This window comes from Chiloscyllium plagiosum, unplaced genomic scaffold (assembly GCF_037043375.1).
Source record: "Chiloscyllium plagiosum isolate Xiang-an unplaced genomic scaffold, Cpla_swu_hap1 HiC_scaffold_7, whole genome shotgun sequence".
Classification (NCBI taxonomy): Eukaryota; Metazoa; Chordata; class Chondrichthyes; order Orectolobiformes; family Hemiscylliidae; genus Chiloscyllium; species Chiloscyllium plagiosum.
Window position 1 is genome coordinate 53139771 of NW_028270145.1, and position 18970 is coordinate 53158740.

The window sequence follows — 18970 nt, forward strand, 5'->3', positions numbered from 1 at the left end:
AGGAAAGGCCTATAAGTGGATTGGAGACATGCCATGAGCATTCTTAGAGGCTGGCACATGCTGGATTCAATACTGGTGAATGTAGCATCCATGTGTCCAGTGCCCAAGGAGTATGCCCTGATAGGTTAACTGCAAAGATGTGTTTTGGGGCCACTGCTGTTCGTCATTTTTATAAATGACCTGGATGAGGGCGTAGAAGGATAGGTTAGTAAATTTGCAGATGGCACTAAGGGTGGTGGAGTTATGGACAGTGCAGAAGGATGTTGCAGGTTACAGAGGAACATAGATAAGCTGCAGAGCTGGGCTGAGAGGTGGCAAATGGAGTTTAATGTGGACAAGTGTGAGGTGATTCACTTTGGACGGAGTAAAAGGAATACGGAGTACTGAGCTAATGCTAAGATTCTGGATAGTGTGGATGAGCAGAGAGATCTCAGTGTCCATGTGCATAAATCCCTGAAAGTTGCCACCCAGGTTGATAGGGTTAAGAAGGCGTACGGTGTCTTAGCTTTTATCAGTAGAGCGATTGAGTTTCAGAGCCTTGAGGTCACATTGCACCTTTACAAAACTCTGGTGCGGCCGAACTTGGGAGTATTGCGTGCAGTTCTGGTCGCCACATTATAGGAAGGATGAAGAAGCATTGGAAAGGTGCAAAGGAGATTTACTTGAATGTTGCCTGGTATGGAGGGAAGGTCTTATGATGAAAGGCTGAGGGACTTGAGGCTGTTTTCGTTAGACAGAAGGTTGAGAGGTGACATAATAGTTGAAACTTTATTGCTGGAACAGCACAGCAGGTCAGGCAGCATCCAGGGAACAGGAGATTCGACGTTTCGGGCACAGGCCCTTCTTCAGGAATGTGCCCGAAACGTCGAATCTCCTGTTCCCTGGATGCTGCCTGACCTGCTGTGCTGTTCCAGCAATAAAGTTTCAACTTTGATCTCCAGCATCTGCAGACCTCACTTTCTCCTCGAAGGTGACATAATAGAGACATACAAGATGATCAGAGGATTCGATAGGGTGGACATAGTGAGAGCCTTTTTTCGGATGGTCATGACTAACATGAGGGAACATAGTTTTAAATTGAGGGGTGATAGATATGGGACAGATGTCAGAGGTAGTTTCTTTACTCAATAGTAGGGGCATAGAATGCCCTGCCTGCAACAGTAGTAGACTCGCCAACGTTAAGGGCATTTAAATAGTTGTAGGATAAACATATGAATGATAATGGAATATAGTCTCTGTTACATTGGCTTCAGATTGGTTTCACAGATCAATGCAACATCAAGGGCCTGTACTGCGCTGTAATATTTTTTGTTCTATGGTGTCCAACATGGAGTTTTTTCAGGGCAAGCGGGGAACTGAAGTCACTAGGTACCTGCTCTGACTTCATTTTGAGAATTCCTCGCATCTAGTTTGTTTGTGGCTAGGTAGTAGGCATGTAAAGCTGCACATTGAGGGGAGATCTGTATTTAATAAGGTCATTAAGTAGTAATAGTCCCTTTTAAAAAAGGGAACTTGCCCCTGCCGAGTGAGAATCTTGTCTTGACACCAGAACCCAGTCTGAAAATACAGGTCATTCCCACATGATGGTCTTACAGGACTTTTTGTTTGATTCTGCCATTTCTTTCACCATTGCCCATATCACTCAGGGCCATAACAGATTCTGCCAGAAAGATCCCATTGTATCTGCAATCTCTCACTATATAACTAAAGTGCTTCCATTTTATTCTTCCAGGCAAATGGTTAATTTCACAAAATAGGTCAGGCAGCATCTGAGGAGGAGAATTGACATTTGGGGCAAAAGCCCTTCATCAGGAATGAGGCTGGGAGCCTATGGGTGGAGAGATAAATGGGGAGGGAAGTGATGGTGGGAAAGGTAGGTAGCTAAGAATGCAATAGGTGGATGGAGGTGGGGGGTAATGGTGAGAGATCAGAGGGGAGGGTGAAGTGGATGGTTGGGAAGGAAGATGGACAGGTCATGAGGGCAGTGCAGAGTCAGGAGATTGGATCTGGGATAGTTGGGGGGGGGGGGGGGGTGGGGGGAGGGGAGGAAAATGAGGAAACCAGTGAAATCCACGTTGATGCCATGGGATTGGGCAGTCCAGAGGCAGAATTTGAGGTGGTCTTCCTCTAGGCGTTGGGTGGTTAGGGAGTGGTGACCTCTACACTGCTGAAGCCAGGTGCCAATTGAAGACAACTCCTCCTACTGCCCCCTCGACCATGACCTCATCTCCCAACACCAAACCATCACCTCCCAGACCATACACAACCTCATCACCTCATGGGATCTTCCATCCACAGCTTCCAACCTCAGTTCAGGAACCCCACACTGCCTGGTTTAACCTCCTACCTCTTATCAAAGATTCACAGGCCTGACTACCCCAGCTGACTCATGTAAAATCACCCACGTTATTGCTGGGACAAACTTAATTGTTTTTTCCTTAATGCTACACCTGACTATCTTAAGGGTCCTTTGTACATGCGATTTTTTGTCTTCCTAATTTATACCCAAATGGTTTTCACATGTTGGTTTCCTGAAATTAGTTCATCTCTCTGCATTGTGCTAATACCATCATTAATCAACAGATCCACCACTCCACCTTTTCCTTCCTCTCATTCCTAAATGATCTGTACCCTTCAAAATTCAGGTCCAAGTGCATGTCATCCTGCTGCATCCTCTCAATTTGTGAGGCTGAAAAGATTGTAAAAAAAAAAAAAGCCATACACATCTTTTCCTTCTTCTGCTTAAACCCCTTTAGTCATTTAGCTCCAGTATTCTATTGTAAGAGGAGATGTATGGAATTCACTGCCACAGAAAGCTGTGGAGGTCAGGTCATCGAGTATATATAAGATGGAGATGGATAGGTTCTTGATTATCAAGGGGATCAAGGGTTACGGGGAGAAAGTGGGAGAATCGAGTTGAGTAATTTATCAGATTGAATGGCAGAACAGACTATGGGCTGAATGGTCTAATTCCTGCTCCTATATCTTATGGTCTTTTGGCCTAGTGATGTCATTGCTATACTGTTAATCCAGAGATCGAAGTATTGTTCTGGGGACCCAAGTGTGAACCCCACCATGAAAGATGGTGGAATTTGAATTCAATAAAAATTTGAAATTAAGAGTCTAACATTGACCATGAATCCATTATCGGATTTTCAGTTAAAACCTTCGGTTCACTAATATCTTTTCGGAAAGGAAACGGCCATCCATACCTGGTTTGGCCAGCATGTGACCCATAACAATGTGGTTGACACTTAAATACCCTCTGGGCAATTAGGGATAGACAATAAATGCCTGCCTAGCCAGTGATATCCTCATCTCATTAATGCATTCTTTTTTAAAAAGATGCAGCAATCCATCATTAAATCTTCATTTTAAACCATTCTTTTCCCAATTCAACACAGTTTCACAATACAGAAAAAAATAAAAAAAGTTTTCACATGGTGAAATTTAACCAAAGATAAATGCTTCATTATTCTCCATTTCCAATATTACTTGTTACCTTTTTACATAAATCAAAGACTTACTGAGCAATGTAATTCAGGCCATTTGGGGCTGATATGACACGTTCCTGCTATTGCACATAGACTATTCTTTTTAAAATAAATGTTCCATCACCCCCAAGTTTAAACAATATTCTTCACCGTTAGGGTTATTGGTCTTACCAAGGGATTCTAAGTAACACAGTTTAGCAAACGGAATCCACAAATGAGGTGTAGCCATATCCAATTCAGAACAATTAAATGATTCAGTGCTGAAATACTCATGGCCCAATCTAAGATTTCAGCAATCAACACAATGTTTTCAATTCCATTTATTCTCATCATGCAAACTGTTCATTTCACAAGTTACTGAAAACTCCTTGTTTTCAGGCAATTCCTTGCATAATGAGATCTTGACTCAGTAAGAACACCTATTAAACATTTCCAATGCATTTCTAGGGTTCATTCACTTTCAGATGTCATTCTAGCTACATTTGTCTTGGTTCACAAGCCTATTTAAAGCACGACACACCTTAAGATCTTTCTGTAACCCACTCTTTTTCCAACAGCTTTCAGTTATGTTTCTAACAATTTTGAAAGATAGCACCATGGATCCCTTTCCTTTCATGGTGTTTCAGTTTAGAACATAAAAGCAGCTAGAAACAATTGTTTTCCCAAAGATGTCTGCAGGCAGCAGTCATTTGTTCCAAAAGAGAACTTGTTCTATATAATCAAACCCTGTCAAAACCAAAAGACCATCCATATCAGAAATTTGCATACAATCTAAGAACTTGAATACAAACAGACTCCGGAATTTCTAGATGAAAAAATCATTTTAGTTTTTAGTATGAACTACCAAAATTCAGGATATATGTTTCCATAGACTGACTATACATCTTAAATTATTAAAGGTCAACATTCTTCACAGGCTTCTAACAATAGTCTTTTTGTAAATCTTGTCCACAAAATAGTAATAGACTTTTAACAGTCTAAGTCACTTGCACCCATTTCTGAAAATATTTTCCCTCTGATCTTATTTTATTCTGGCAAAGACAAAGCCAAGGCCAGACTTCATTTCTTCTTGGTTCTATTGTTCATTCTATTATTTAGATGGTGTAAGTTCTGGAAACAAAACTGATAGGTAAGCATATATAGAGTCAGAGTCATAGTCATATAGATGACTACCATGGAATCAGACCTTTTTGATCCAACTTGTCCATGCCGACCAGATATCCTCATCTAATCTAGTCCCATTTGACAGCACTTGGCCCATAATCCTCCAAACCCTTCCTAGGCAGCTGGATGAACATATGAATTTCAAATGTTGTGATTGTACCAGCCTCCACCATTTCCTCTGGCAGCTCATTCCATACACACACCACCCTCTGAGTCAGAAAGTTGCCCCTTCGGTCTCTTTTATATCTTTCCCCTCTCACCCTAAACCTATTCCCTTTAGTTCTGGACTCCCCACACCAGGGAAAAGACTTTGTCTATTTATCCTATCCATGCCCCTCATGATTTCATAAACCTTTATAAAGCTACCCCTCAGCCTCTGACACTCCAGGGAAAACACCCCCAATCTATTCAGCCTCTCCAACCCTCCAACCCTGGCAACATCCTTGTAAACCTTTTCTGAACCCTTTCAAGTTTCACAACGTCCTTCCTACCCTCCAACCCTGGCAACATCCTTGTAAACCTTTTCTGAACCCTTTCAAGTTTCACAACGTCCTTCCTATAGCAGGGAGACCGCGTTGTATACAATATTCCAACAGTGGCCTAACCAATGCCCATTATAGCTGCAACATGACCTCCCATCTCCTGTACTAAATGCTCTGACCAATAAAGGAAAGCGTACCAAATGAACTATGAACCTGCACCCAAACAGGTAAGTGGAGAATATTCTACTTTACTCCTAATTTCTGGAGATCGGTGACTTGCTATAGAATTCCAAGCCTCTGGTGTGTTGGTTTAAGTGTGGCCCACCTGAGGCAGCAGCCAGAGAGCAAGATGGAATCAAGCACACAGAAGTCAGGTGGGCTTGTAGATGAAATTCATTCTTCTAAATAGTTAAGTGGACGAAAGTGTAACTTCTAAGCTAATTATTTACATCAAGTGGGAAAAGAGCTGCAGTAGTGACATTTGTTGTGGATTCCCCCGATTTTCCTTGCCACTGAAAATGGGTAGCTGATCCAACTACTGCTCTAAAGCACTAAAATAGAAATTGCTGGAAAAGCTCAGAGGATCCGGTAGAACCTGTGGAGAGCAATCAATCACGGTTAACATTTCAGGTGGAGTGATCCTTCCTCAGAACTGCTTTCAAGGCAACTTGACCGGGACAGCAGTTAAAATCAACTTCTAAAGTGTTGGTCTGATAAACTAGCAGAACAGTCATTGGAGAGTTAACACCATGTCTGTACAGGTGGAGCCTGTAGTGTGGACAACCTCATGTAGATAAGGAAAGGGAAGGAAGGTGAATGATACATCCTTGTATGGAGTGAAAAGATGCTATTGCTGCAGATGCTCTGCCCATAATTTGATTGCGAGTTACACACTTAAGAAAAATGCTTTTTGGCTCATCAGTCATCAACAGAAGAAAAGCATTAGACAAATGGGAGTGTGGTTAATGTACCAAAAATTGTGAAGAAGCTACAGAGAACAACAGGGATAATGCTCCACAGCCAAAGTCTCTCTCTAAAGTTACAATGTACATGATAAGTTATAATACATACTGTGATGATCACAATACAAAAAGCATTGTAAAGATTCTGCCTCTTGCTTTAATATGCAAGCTATCTGCTAAAGGAACTTTATATGCCCCAGAGATTTGCTAATTGAGGCAATATCACTAAGCAAGGAAAATTTTAGTATTCCAAGTATATTTAATTGCTTCGATATGAAGGCAAACACAAAAACAGTCAACTATTGAAGTATTCAGGTAGAGATAGCTTTTGCTGATTTGAATTGTAGTTGCCATTTCCTACATATATCACATTATGTTTATGCTTCTGTTCAATGCAGTGTATAATTTTGGCTATAGTGGATTATCCGATGAATGAAACTCACTCATACATCGTCAGATAAACATGAATTGTTGACCTGTTAAATTATATACATTGAAGTAATATATTGTTCCCCCAAAACTTAGAGATTCTGTAAATCCTGCAGCTTCACCTCTTACAAACAGAATTCAATTTCCTGGTTTCTTGTTTGCAATGTTTTTGCTTCAAGTGTTCAGGAGGCAGAGGATGCTCGAAGAAATATCCCTTTAACAGGCCTCCGAACCCTCATTAAATTGCTTACGACCAACTTGATAATAGCAACAAAAAGAAATTCTGGCTTATATTGTAATTGGCTCTGTAGAACATTATTGACCTAAAATCCATAATAAAGTGATAATAAAATGAAGATTTCCCATTAAGGGAAACTATAGAATACAGAAAGCCCATTTTAAATGTAGAATCACAGGCAAGGCAATATTTAAAACAGAAGTATTGCATTTTATTTTCTGACTTTCAGTCTATTGTAGGAATACAAAAAGCCAATTCAGGGCTGCACTGCTATTTTAGCCGTTCCACATTTTTTATCATGGAAAACATCCAATATACAAATATCAAAATTTGTGATGAGGTTGCCTCTGATGGTTTTTTAAAAAATCTGATGCAAAGTTTGTCGTCTCACACAACATAAACGTGTTGTAGCACTGTGCTGTATATCAGGAAAGTGTCCTGGCAGCAGCACGGCAATGGAAGGTGCCACTGCTCTCTAAAGCATAATGCTGTAATAACAGAATGGAGATGTGCCATGATGAAGCATTAAGACTGGTACATGTGGACAGCATCAAGGCCCGTGGACAGGGTTATGGGGAGATGCATGCGACAGTTGCCTTTTGAGTTGCTAGTGCCCAATGACCAAGATGGAGTCCAAAGAGCAAGAAGAGAGGTAGAATTATCAGGTAACAGCTCTAACTTTTCTGCCACTACCTATGTTAGTTAGGGGGTGGGAAAATTCCACTCAGAGGTAAAGTAGAATAGAAATGGAGTGATGAAAAACTACATAGAAGCAATTTCCAAAAACAGGAGCATGGAAATAATCAGCGTTTCTGAAAATTGCTAACACCCACAAGAAGCCACGAAAAAGGAACAAATATAGCTGAAGTCACTAGGTAAGACAATAGTTGCAAGTTTTCCTGTCCCAGCACTGATTAATATGAAACGCAATACAATGCTGGCTGTTATCCTACTCATAATGGAAAAATAATGTGACTGTTCAAAGTTTGTGAGAAGATTTGTAGCTCGGGTGCTCATTGTTGTGGTTCAGTTCGCCGAGCTGGGAATTTGTGTTGCAGACGTTTCGTCCCTGTCTAGGTGACATCCTCAGCACTTGGGAGCCTCCTGTGAAGCGCTTCTGGTGATCTTTCACAGAAGCGCTACAAATGCCGGAGGAAAGATCACAGAAACGCTTCACAGGAGGCTTCCAAGCACTGAGGATGTCACCTAGACAGGGGACAAAACGTCTGCAACACAAATTCCCAGCTCGGCGAACAGAACCACAATAATGTGACTGTGACAGAATTAACAAACCAGGCAGCATCACTTTTATCACTGTCGGGGAGAGATTATTTCAACATGCATTCTACCCTAGATTTCTTTGAAGAACAGAAGTGACAGTCGCAGAAATTTCAAAAGTCTTGAAAGCAGGCTTTGAGCTTAAAGTGAACATAATTTATGAACAGCACATGTTCAACATTAGGGGCCAAGGTATAAAAGTATCTGTTGATCAATATGTGACTGCATTCACATAGCCTACAGAATCCTGTCGATTTTAATAAAGATGATCATATTAAAAACAGGATTGTATTAGCATAAGAAATTTCATAATGACAGTGCATCCACTGAAACAGGAGAAACACTCTCAAGAAAGCAAATTGGCATGTGCGATAGAACTGATAAATTTCAGTAACTAGATCATATTCACGGCAGAACAGACTAAACTTTGCATTATGCTGACAGATATTCCAGGTTAAGAGGGCAGAAAGATCATGGACAATGGGCAGAGTGTATATGCTGTAGGGGTCATCCCAGAAACCAAGGCAGGTCCGGTTTAGGAAAACAGTATTATCACTGCAAGAGCCAAATCGTTTTGCAAATGTTTGGTCAGAAGGAAGCACAAAATGCGGGCATGAATGGCCGCTGGTAGATATTAGGCAAAGATACTAATGAATCAGTCTATGCCATACAATAGATTGGCTGACTCAGGTTGATAAGTGATACATAGGTTTGTCACTATTGGAATGACAGCTATAGAAGGAGAACATCAGGTCAACATAAAAAGTGTCAAATAGACATCAGCACATCATGCAATATCATGATTTTCATTGACCTTCCTCAACATCAAGGTTGGTCAATAAATGGAGCCCTTAAAAGTAAGGTTAAAGCTACATGTCAACCTATTACTTAAAAAAGGATGATAAATTACTGTGAAAGCCCAATGCATAAGATCAAAATCTGAAGTTTCAGATCATAGATAGCAATCAAAGAACACTTATCTCAGCCAGAAGAAGTTTGTACTAATGTCTTTCAACATGCCAAAAGAGATTTGCAATCTGTTCCTGCATATTAAACCATTGATAGGAGAACAGATTCTAGAGGAATAAATAGTGTGTTTAGGATGTCTTTCTGGAGAATATCATCTTAAAAGTAGAAGACTGTGACCCCAATCCAATATTGACCAAGGAAGGTTCCAGCTATCCTTGAAGCCAGCCTGAAAGACGAGGAAGTTATTAAAATGTGACAATCCTACAGAATGGATTAGTGGGATGGCAGCAGGGAAACAACTGAAATAAATGACAGCATGTCTTGTTGAATAATCTAAATAGAATACTGAAGATGTTTTAGCATTGAAAGAAATTTTCCACAACTTGCAAGCCCTGGATGCAATAATGGTTACTGGCAAGTAAAGCTGGCTGCAAGTGGCAGCTTTTTAACAACATTATGGATGCTGTTCAGGAGATATAGTTTGATATGTATGCCATTTGGCATTTCCTTTGCTCCAGAGGAATATCAACGCAGGCTGCATGATATTGTTAGTAGGAGAAAGTGAGGTCTGCAGATGCTGGAGATCAGAGATGGAAATGTGTTGCTGGAAAAGCGCAGCAGGTCAGGCAGCATCTAGGGAACAGGAGAATCGACGTTTCGGGCATTAGCCTGAAGAAGGGCTAATGCCCGAAACGTCGATTCTCCTGTTCCCTAGATGCTGCCTGACCTGCTGCGCTTTTCCAGCAACACATTTCCATCTCTGATATTGTTAGTAACCTTATCTCAGTGGAACCTATAATTGATGATATGCCAGTTAAAGGATTTAGAAATACATTGAAAGAAACCACTGCTAATGATGATCAAAACATACTGTGATGTCTAGATAGGGCTCACTGGATGAGCCAGAAGCCAGATGAAAGAAAAATTGGAATTAAAAATGCCCAAAATCAAGTACATTAGCAATGTATATATATAAAAATTGGTTTTCACTTAAATCACAATAAAAATGTTAACAACAAACACTAAAATTTTAAACAGCAGAACTATGCTAGGATAACACCTGAAAAATACAAACTATTATTGATATAGCAGAGATACATACCAGACAATCAAATTTTTCCCTCGGACAGACAAACAAACGCCCATTCACATTTGACATTGTAAAAACCGAAACTTCATTTGGCTTCAGCACCACTTTTTCTGGGGGAGGAACAGAAGTGAAATTCAGTGAATTGATCCTGACCATAAAATGCAGTCCTGCTTTGATCGATATATAACTAAGAACCATGGAAATTGTTGGTCAAACTTTAGGGTGTGGAATAAGGATTGATTAGGCAAAAACAACGACTGCAGATGCTGGAAACCAGAGTCTAGATTAGAGTGGTGCTGGAAAAGCACAGCAGGTCAGGCAGCATCCGAGGAGCAGGAAAATTGACATTTCGGGCAAAAGCCCTTCATCAAGAATAGAGGCAGAGTGGAGAGATAGATGAGAAGGGGGTGGGGGTGGGGAGAAGGTAGCAAAGAGTACAATGGGTGAATGGAAGTAGGGATGAAGGTGATAGGTCAGAGAGGACGGTGGAGTGGATAGGTGGAAAGGAAGATAGGCAGGTAGGACAGGTCACGCGGGCGGTGCTGAGCTGGAAGGTTGGAGCTGGGGTGAGGTGGGGTAAGGGGAAATGAGGAAACTGGTGAAATCCACAATGATGTCATGGGGTTGAAGTGTTCAGAGGTGGAAGTGAGGGAGTGGCAGTGGAGGAGGCCCAGGATCTGCAAGTCCTCGGCTGAGCGGGAGGGGGGAGTTGAAATGTTGGGCCACAGGGTGGTGGGATTGATTGGTGCGGATGTCCCAGAGATGTTCCCTAAAGTGCTCTGCTAGGAGGCGTCCAGTCTCCCCAATGTAGAGGAGACTGCATCGGGAGCAACGGATACAATAAATGATATTGGTGGATGTGCAGGTAAAACTTTGATGGATGTGGAAGGCTCCTTTGGGGCCTTGGATAGAGGTGAGGGGGGAGGTGTGGGCGCAGGTTTTGCAATTCGTGCGGTGGCAGGGGAGGGTGCCAAGATGGGAGGGTAGGTTGTAGGGGGAGCATGGACCTGACCAGGTAGTCATGGAGGGAACGGTATTTGCGGAAAGCGGAAATGGGTGGGGAGGGAAATATATCCCTGGTGGTGGGGTCCGTTTGCAGATGGCAGGATTGTCTTCGGATGATTTGGTTTATGCGAAGGTTGGTAGGGTGGAAGGTGAGCACCAGGGGCGTTCTGTCCTTGTTATGTTTGGAGGGGTGGGGTTTGAGGGTGGAGAGGTGGGATGTGGACGAGATGCGTTGGAGGGTATCTTTAACCACGTGGGAAGGGAAATTGCGGTCTCTAAAGGAGGAGGAGGCCACCTAGTGTGTTCTGTGGTGGAACTGGTCCTCCTGGGAGCAGATTCAGCAGAGGCGGAGGAATTGGGAATATAGGATGGCATTTTTGCAGGAGGTAGGGAGGGGAGAGATGTAATCCAGGTAACTGTGGGAGTCAGTGGGTTTGTAAGAAATGTCAGTGTCAAGTCGGTTGTCATTAATGGAGATGGAGATGTCCAGGAAGGGGAGGGAGATGTCAGAGATGGTCCAGGTGAATTTAAGGTCGGGGTGGAATGTGTTGGTGAAGTTGATGAATTGCTCAACCTCCTCGCAGGAGCACAAGGTGGCGCCAATGCAGTCATCAATGTAGCAAAGGAAGAGGTGGGGTGTGGTGCCGGTTTAACTACAGAAAATGGACTGTTCTACGTCACCAACAAAGAGACAGGCATAGCTGGGACCCATACGGGTGCCCATGGCTACCCCTTTGGTCTGGAGGAAATGGGAGGATTCGAAGGAGAAATTGTTAAGGGTGAGGACCAGTTCAGCCAAACGAATGAGTGTGTTGGTGGAAGGGGACTGTTGGGTATGTCAGGAGAGGAAGAAATGGAGGGCTTGGAGGCCCTGGTAATGGTGGATGGAGGTGTAGAGGATTGGTTATCCATGGTGAAGATGAGGCGTTGGGGGCCAGGGAAAAGGAAGTCTTGGAGGTGGTGGAGGGTGTGGGTGGTTTCTCGAATGTATGTGGGGAGTTCCTGGAATAGTGGAGATAGGACAGTGTCGAGGTAGGTGGAGATGAGTTTGGTGGGGCAGGACCATGCTGAGACAATGGGTCGGCTGGGGTGGTCAGGCTTGTGGATCTTGGGAAGGAGGTAGAATCAGGTGGTGCAGGGTTCCCGGACTACGAGGTTGGAAGCTGTGGGTGGGAGATCTCCTGAGGTGATGCCGATCTGTATGGTCTGGGAGATGATGGTTTGGTGATGGGGGGGATGGGGTCATTGTCGAGGGGGCGGTAGGAGGTGGTGTCTTCGAGTTGGCGTTTGGCTTCAGCAGTGTAGAGGTCAGTGCGCCAAACTACCACTGCACTCCCTTTATCTGCTGGCTTGATGGTGAGGTTGGGATTGGAGCAGAGGGAGTGGAGGGCTGTGCGTTGTGAGGGTGAGGGGTTGGAGTGGGGGAGGGGGGTAGACAGATTGAGGCGGTTAATGTCTCGGCGGCAGTTGGAAATGAAGAGGTCGAGGGCAGGTAATAGGCCAGCACGGGGTGTTCAGGTGGATGGAGTGTTGGAGATGGGCGGGAATCCGGATTGTAAAAGTAAGCTGAGGCGGCGGAAGAAGCGTTTGATGTCACGGCGTGTATTAAATTCATTGATGAGTGGACGGAGGGGGATAAAGGTGAGGCCTTTGCTGAGGACTGATCGTTCATCCTCAATGAGTGCTGAGGACCGATCGTTCGACCTCAGTGAGTCGTTCATAACCAGTGACAGTACATTCTTGAACTTTGTTGATCTACAGAAGTAACAAGTAGTGGGTAGAGGAAATGACTCCTCCACCAAATAGGGATAATACAAAATTTATGCACTTTCTTGCAGTTGGCTTGACAGCAGAAATGACAGAGCCTTGGCAATAAGCTGTCCTCTCGGCCTATTAAAGTAGCATACCCAGACATAAGCTTAACCAAGAGACAAAAATGTATTTTTAAGAATAGCACCATCTATAAATATTGAAAGATGATGATTTCAATAAAGATATTTATGGATGATACTTGAAGAGTCACAAGGAAGTGGCAGCAAATATAAACAGTGTAGCAGAAATTAGAACCAGAGCAAGTAACCAGAGCTAGTCTCGATCATTGGCAAAGTAATGAAAAGGGTTGTCAACAGCATTATCAAGTGGTGTTTGCAAAGGAATAACTTAAATCACAGATGCTCCGTTTGGGTTGTGGTAGGGCCAACCGGCTCCTGACCTCATCATAGCTTTGGTGCTAAAATGGAGCAAAGAGCTGACCAAGAGCTGCCCCTGACATCAAGACCATATTTGACCAAGTGTGGCATCAAGGAGCTCCTGCAGAATTGGAAACAAGGGGAATTGGAAGCAAATGCTCCACCCAGCACAAAGGAAGCTGGTTGTGATTGTTGGAGGTGAATCATCATAATCCTAGGACATCACTGTAGGAGTTCCTCAGTGTAGTGTCCTAGGCCCAATAACATTCAGTTCCTTCATCAATGACTGTTTCTCCATCATAAAGTCAGAAGTGGGGATGTTTGCTGATAAACTGCACAACATTCAAACCATACATGACTCCTCAGACATTGAAGTGTCCTGTGTCCAATGTTGCAAGACCTGGACTTGGTCTGATGCTGCCTGACCTGCTGTGCTTCTCCAGCACCACACCCTTCGACTCTGATCCCCAGCATCCCCAGCAGTCCTCACCTTCTTCTCCTTTGTCTGATAAGTGTCAAACAACATGCATGACAATGACCATCTCTCTCAAAAACTAAATTTTCACTGCAGACTAAATGTTACATTATTTGCTTTATAAAATGATCAGCATTTCACATATTTGTTTCCATAGGTATAAAAATACTATGCAAATATTTGGTTTTACGTTGCAGAGCACGATAAGTACCTCCAGCTGAGCTCATTTGCACAAGAATTAGGTCTTCTGTTGATCCGAGCTTGTCTTTCACAGCACTGATGACTTCTGTTACGGAGGCTGCCACAAGCACACGGATCGTGGTGTACGTATGATCAATGCAGTAAATCTTAAAGAGAACTAGAGAAAAAAAAAAATCACAACAGCTTTGAGATTGCAAAGAACATGACAAATTGGCAGCTTAAAACAGAACTTTGTTTTGTCAAGAAAGGTTTTTGATGTTGACCACTCAAAAGATCAACGTGACAATCATGCTAGCTTATTAAATTTGAAAAATGATAGATCACCATTTTCTTTAACCCTTTGTTTCCTTCCATTTTTGCAGATCGGCTTAGCCTGGGGCACATTTCTGTGTCACTGCTAACAGGGAGTACCAACAGGCTCTTTCATTGTCCTCCATGTTATCACTAAACGTGCTCACAATTTTCATATATGGAATTCTGAATTTTGATTTGGATTGGAAGTTTTAGCAATATATCAGGGGAAATTGAAGATGCCATTCTAAATGCTGAGCTAGCAGAGAAATAATCAAGAAAAGAAAAAGAACTAATTCAGAGACCTGCCTGTCATTTAAGAATTGTGGTGTTTTTAAACATTGAGCTACTGAGAATGATTTTAATAAATATTCATTAAAAAAAATCTTCAAGACCATTGGAACTGGATCACATACAGACTTCTTGCTATATGACTTTAATGTCATGTAGAGATTAAATTAGCTGCTAAGTGATCAAAGAACCATGAAGTGTGTTCTGGACCACAGCACAATAAGCAAGCAGCACGGTGTTGTCTTCTAACCCATAGCGGTCCAAGGAGAGAGTGTGTTCTGTAATAATTTGTTATGCAAAAAGAGACTGTCAAAAGTTATCTTCCTTACCAGTAGGGTGAATGTTTATCATTAATTTAATACAGATTGATTCCTTTAATTTTCACAACATTAAGATGGCCCTTTTGACATTTTTACTGCAATAATCTATAACTTAGTTTCTAAGGAACACAAACCTCTGTTTCAATAAAATCTGCCTTCCTCCATTCAAAACCTTTGTTGCAGACCATCTTTTTCCTTTCCAAAACAAACCTAAAATGTACAGTGTCATCAGGACCAGCCAATCTTATTCAAGTGCACAAAAAGCAGCTGCCTTGAAGATGCAGCACAACAGCTGTTTTTCTATCACTAGTTCTGATAGTACTGCAGTACAGCTGTGTGAGCAGCTGTAAAGTGCACTGGTGCACAAGATGCTGTGGACCACCCACTGTACTGATCATAACTTGTGTCATCTTGACTCATCAAGCCACCAGGAACATACGTGAAAAACAGAGTATGCTGGCCAAGTAAAACCCATCAATACTTAATCAGCTCCCACAGGAGGGTTTCTCGTGTACATTCTTGCAAACTCTTTCAGTAGTAGTGCCCATAGCTCTGGGCCATATCATGCAAGTTCAAGTACATAACCTGCCCAGATTGATCAAACATAATGTGCTCATCCGTTACATCTGGAAATGTACTAGCTTAGTTTTATGCAAGCAATACTGTATACTGTGGGTAGATTAAAAAGAAAATGGACACTTTACTTAAGGTTTTGAAATCTACATGCCTCTGCTTGATAATGACAGAGATTCAGACCCCAGTGCAGAACTGCAATGCTATATTGACATTCCTATTTTAAGTGTAACCATCCTAACAGAGAGAGCTAATGGTCAGAGATGTCAGGAGGCCATGCATTTTTCTGAATGGGCAGTCAAAGAGTGAAAGGCAGGTGTCCATTATGCTCTCCAGTCTGCCTTTGCAAAATGATTGGATACGCTCCCCAGGAGCATAAATGATCACCTCATCACCTCACATGGTCGTCATGCCTAACCTATGTCAACAAATATGCAACAAGCATCAATACATACAATCCAACAGCTAGTCTTGAGGATGTCAAGGACAAACTTTGAGGACGTAGACACAGCTATTGCAAACACTCCACTGGAGATCATCATTCTGATAGGTAGCTTCAGTAATAGGTAATGATCAGGTTTGGGATGATCTGATGGAAAATCAAGAGGCAGAATCCAGTGAAGCTCCTGTCAGCAGGATATTAGGTGAGCACAGACACAGAATTGCAAGGAAACAAACGTTCAACCTCTCAGCTATGATTGAAGAGGATTGTGGCTCATTCAAATGTAAAACACAGGAGCAGAAGTATACCATTCATCTCCTTGAACCTACTCACCCTACAGTAAGATAATGGCTGATCAGTGTGTTTCAAATTACACATTTCCATCTAAACCCAGTAACATTTGAATCCCCTGCCGAACATGCAGTGATGGTGTTCTGATGAAGGGTCGCTAGACTCAAAACATTACCTGTGTTTGCTCCACAGATGCTGCCAAGCCTGTTGAGTTTATTTTTTCATTCACATTTCCATCATTCCTTGGTCTTATTAAAGAAGCTAACTACCTAGTCATAGAGTCAGAGATGTACAGCATGGAAGCAGACCCTTTGGTCCAACCCGTCCATGCCGACCAGATATCCCAACCCAATCTAGTCCCACCTGCCAGCACCAGGCCCATATCCCTCCAAACCCTTCCTATTCATATACCATCCAAATGCCTCTTAAATGTTGCAATTGTACCAGCCTCCACCACATCCTCTGGCAGCTCATTCCATACACATACCACCCTCTGCATGAAAAATTTGCCCCTTAGTTCTCTTTCCTCTCTTAATATACAATGGCCCCACCTCCAGAATGTTCTAAAGTTACACAGTGCAGAGAAAACATTCCTCATCTGTCCTGAAAAGGTGATAGCCAATTTTAAAACACAGTTCTACACTCATTCTCAGATGGAAATGTCTATGTTCAACTTGTCAAAAACATTAAAGATCTTGATTTGGGCTGGGGTGTACAAAGTTAAAAATCACAACACCAGGTTATAGTCCAACAGGTTTAATTGGAAGCACACTAGCTTTCGGAGCAATGCTCCTTCATCAGGTGATCACTATCACCTGATGAAGGAGCGTTGCTCCGAAAGCTAGTGTGCTTCCAATTAAACCTGTTGGACTATAACCTGGTGTTGTGTGATTTTTAACATTAAAGATCTTGTACACTTCAGTCAACTCATCCTCACTACTTTATTTGTAACCTGTTTATTAACCGGTTTGAGATATTACACACTGCTGGAACAGGTGGGAGTTCAACCCAAGCCTCCCAGCGTAGGGGTAGGGACACTGCCACTACCCAAGAGGGCCTCTCTCCCCTCACTCACTTTTGTAAATTTAACCTTTTTTTCTAATCAACCTGCTCAAACTTTTTTTAAAAAAAAACACAGGACCCAGTTTAAGTCCCATCTGCTCCAACGGTGTATAACAACATTGAACAGGTTGCTTAGAAAAATAGATTAAATAAAAGAAAGGACACCCAGGAATGGGGCTCTTGTGCTGCAGTGTTAATGTCCCTACTTTTGAGCCAGGAGGCCCAGGTTTAAGTCCCAGCTGCTCCAGGGGGGTGTAATCACATCTCTGAACAGGTTGATTAGGAAAAACAACATCTCTGGCTCTTTGGACATTTCAAACCTCTCTAAGAAATACCAGTTTTCTTTCTCTCAAAGTGTATAGCCTTGCACTCACTCACATTTATATTCCATCTGCCATGTTCTTGCCCATTCAGTTAGACTGAATAAATTCCCTTGAAGCCTTCTTGCATGATCCTCAACTCATTTCCATCTAGTTTTGTGTCAACGACAAATTTTGGAAGTATTTCATTTGATACCCACATCAAAATCATTTTAATAGATTTTGAACATATGTAGACTAAGCACTGATTTATTTTTGCATTACCCCACTTCTACCAGCTTGTCATCTTGACAATGACCCATCTGCTCCTACTCTCTCTCTGCTCTGTTAACCAAATCTGTAGCAGTATATTCCTCCACTCCACTTGTTCCAATTTTGGTCCCTGGTGTGGGACTTTTGAAGAAGGCTTTATAAAAATCTGAATACACCTCATCTGCTAATTTTCCCCTTATCTATCCAACAAGAAACATCCTCAATAAATTCCAACAGGTTTGTCCACCACGATTTCCCTTTCAGAAAGGGGTGGCATGGTGGCTCAGTGGTTAGCAATGCTGCTTCAAAAGTGACAGGGACTCGGGTTCGATTCCAGTCTCTGGCAACTGTGTGTGGAGCTTGCACATTCTCCCCGTATTGGTGTAGGTTTCTTCCGGGTACTCTGGTTTCCCCCAACATACCAAAGATGTGCAGGTTAGGTGAATTGGCCATGCTAAACTGCCTACAGTGTTAGGTGCATTAGTCAGGGGTAAATATAGGATAATAGGGTAGGGCAATGGGTCTGGGTGGATTACTCTTTGGAGGGTTGGTGTGCACTAGTTGGGCCGAAGGGCCTGTTTCCATACTGTAGAGATTCTACCTCTGGAACAAGTGGGATTTGAAACTGGGTTTCCCTGGACAGTAGTAGGGACATGACCACTGTGCCCTTATCAAAGGCCTTCTGGAAATCCAAGTATTGCAGGTCTACAGGTTCCCCTTCTTCCACAATGCACTACTCCTTCAAAGAACACCAATAAATTGGTTAAACATTATATCCCTTTGCTGAAACCATGCCGACTGCTTCGGATTACCTTGAAGTTTTTAAGTTTGCAGCAATAATCTTTTTAGTGATCAATTCAAACATTTTGCCCATGGCAGATGTCAAGCCAACTGGTATACAGTTTCTTCTTTTCTCCCTCTCTCCCTTCTTGAACAGTTATATTTGTTACTTTCCAGTCTGTTGGAACCTTTCCTGAATCTTAGGAATTTTGGCAAATTAACACCAAATCACCAACTACTTCATTAGCTACCTCTTTTAAGATCTCAAAGAACTCCATTTGGACCCAGAGACATGTTAGCTTGCACTCCACGAATTTACTTTTTAACCACGTTCCTTGTGATGGTGATTTCACCAAGTTCTTTTCTCTCGCT

At 42.4% G+C, this 18970-nt stretch overlaps 1 protein-coding gene across 7 annotated transcripts in view; it reads right to left on the bottom strand.

The window, feature by feature from the left end:
• The window catches only part of LOC122551557 (rap guanine nucleotide exchange factor 4), a 293650-nt gene that overhangs the window by 38556 nt on the left and 236124 nt on the right, over window positions 1-18970 (bottom strand). For all 7 annotated transcript variants that reach the window (XM_087989018.1, XM_043693619.2, XM_043693618.2 and 4 more), the window contains 2 exons: window positions 13987-14133; window positions 10119-10216 (listed from right to left, as the gene is read on the bottom strand). In XM_087989018.1, coding sequence (XP_087845144.1) covers window positions 10119-10216; window positions 13987-14133 — 245 coding nt within the window. The remainder of the gene's footprint in view (window positions 1-10118; window positions 10217-13986; window positions 14134-18970) is intronic.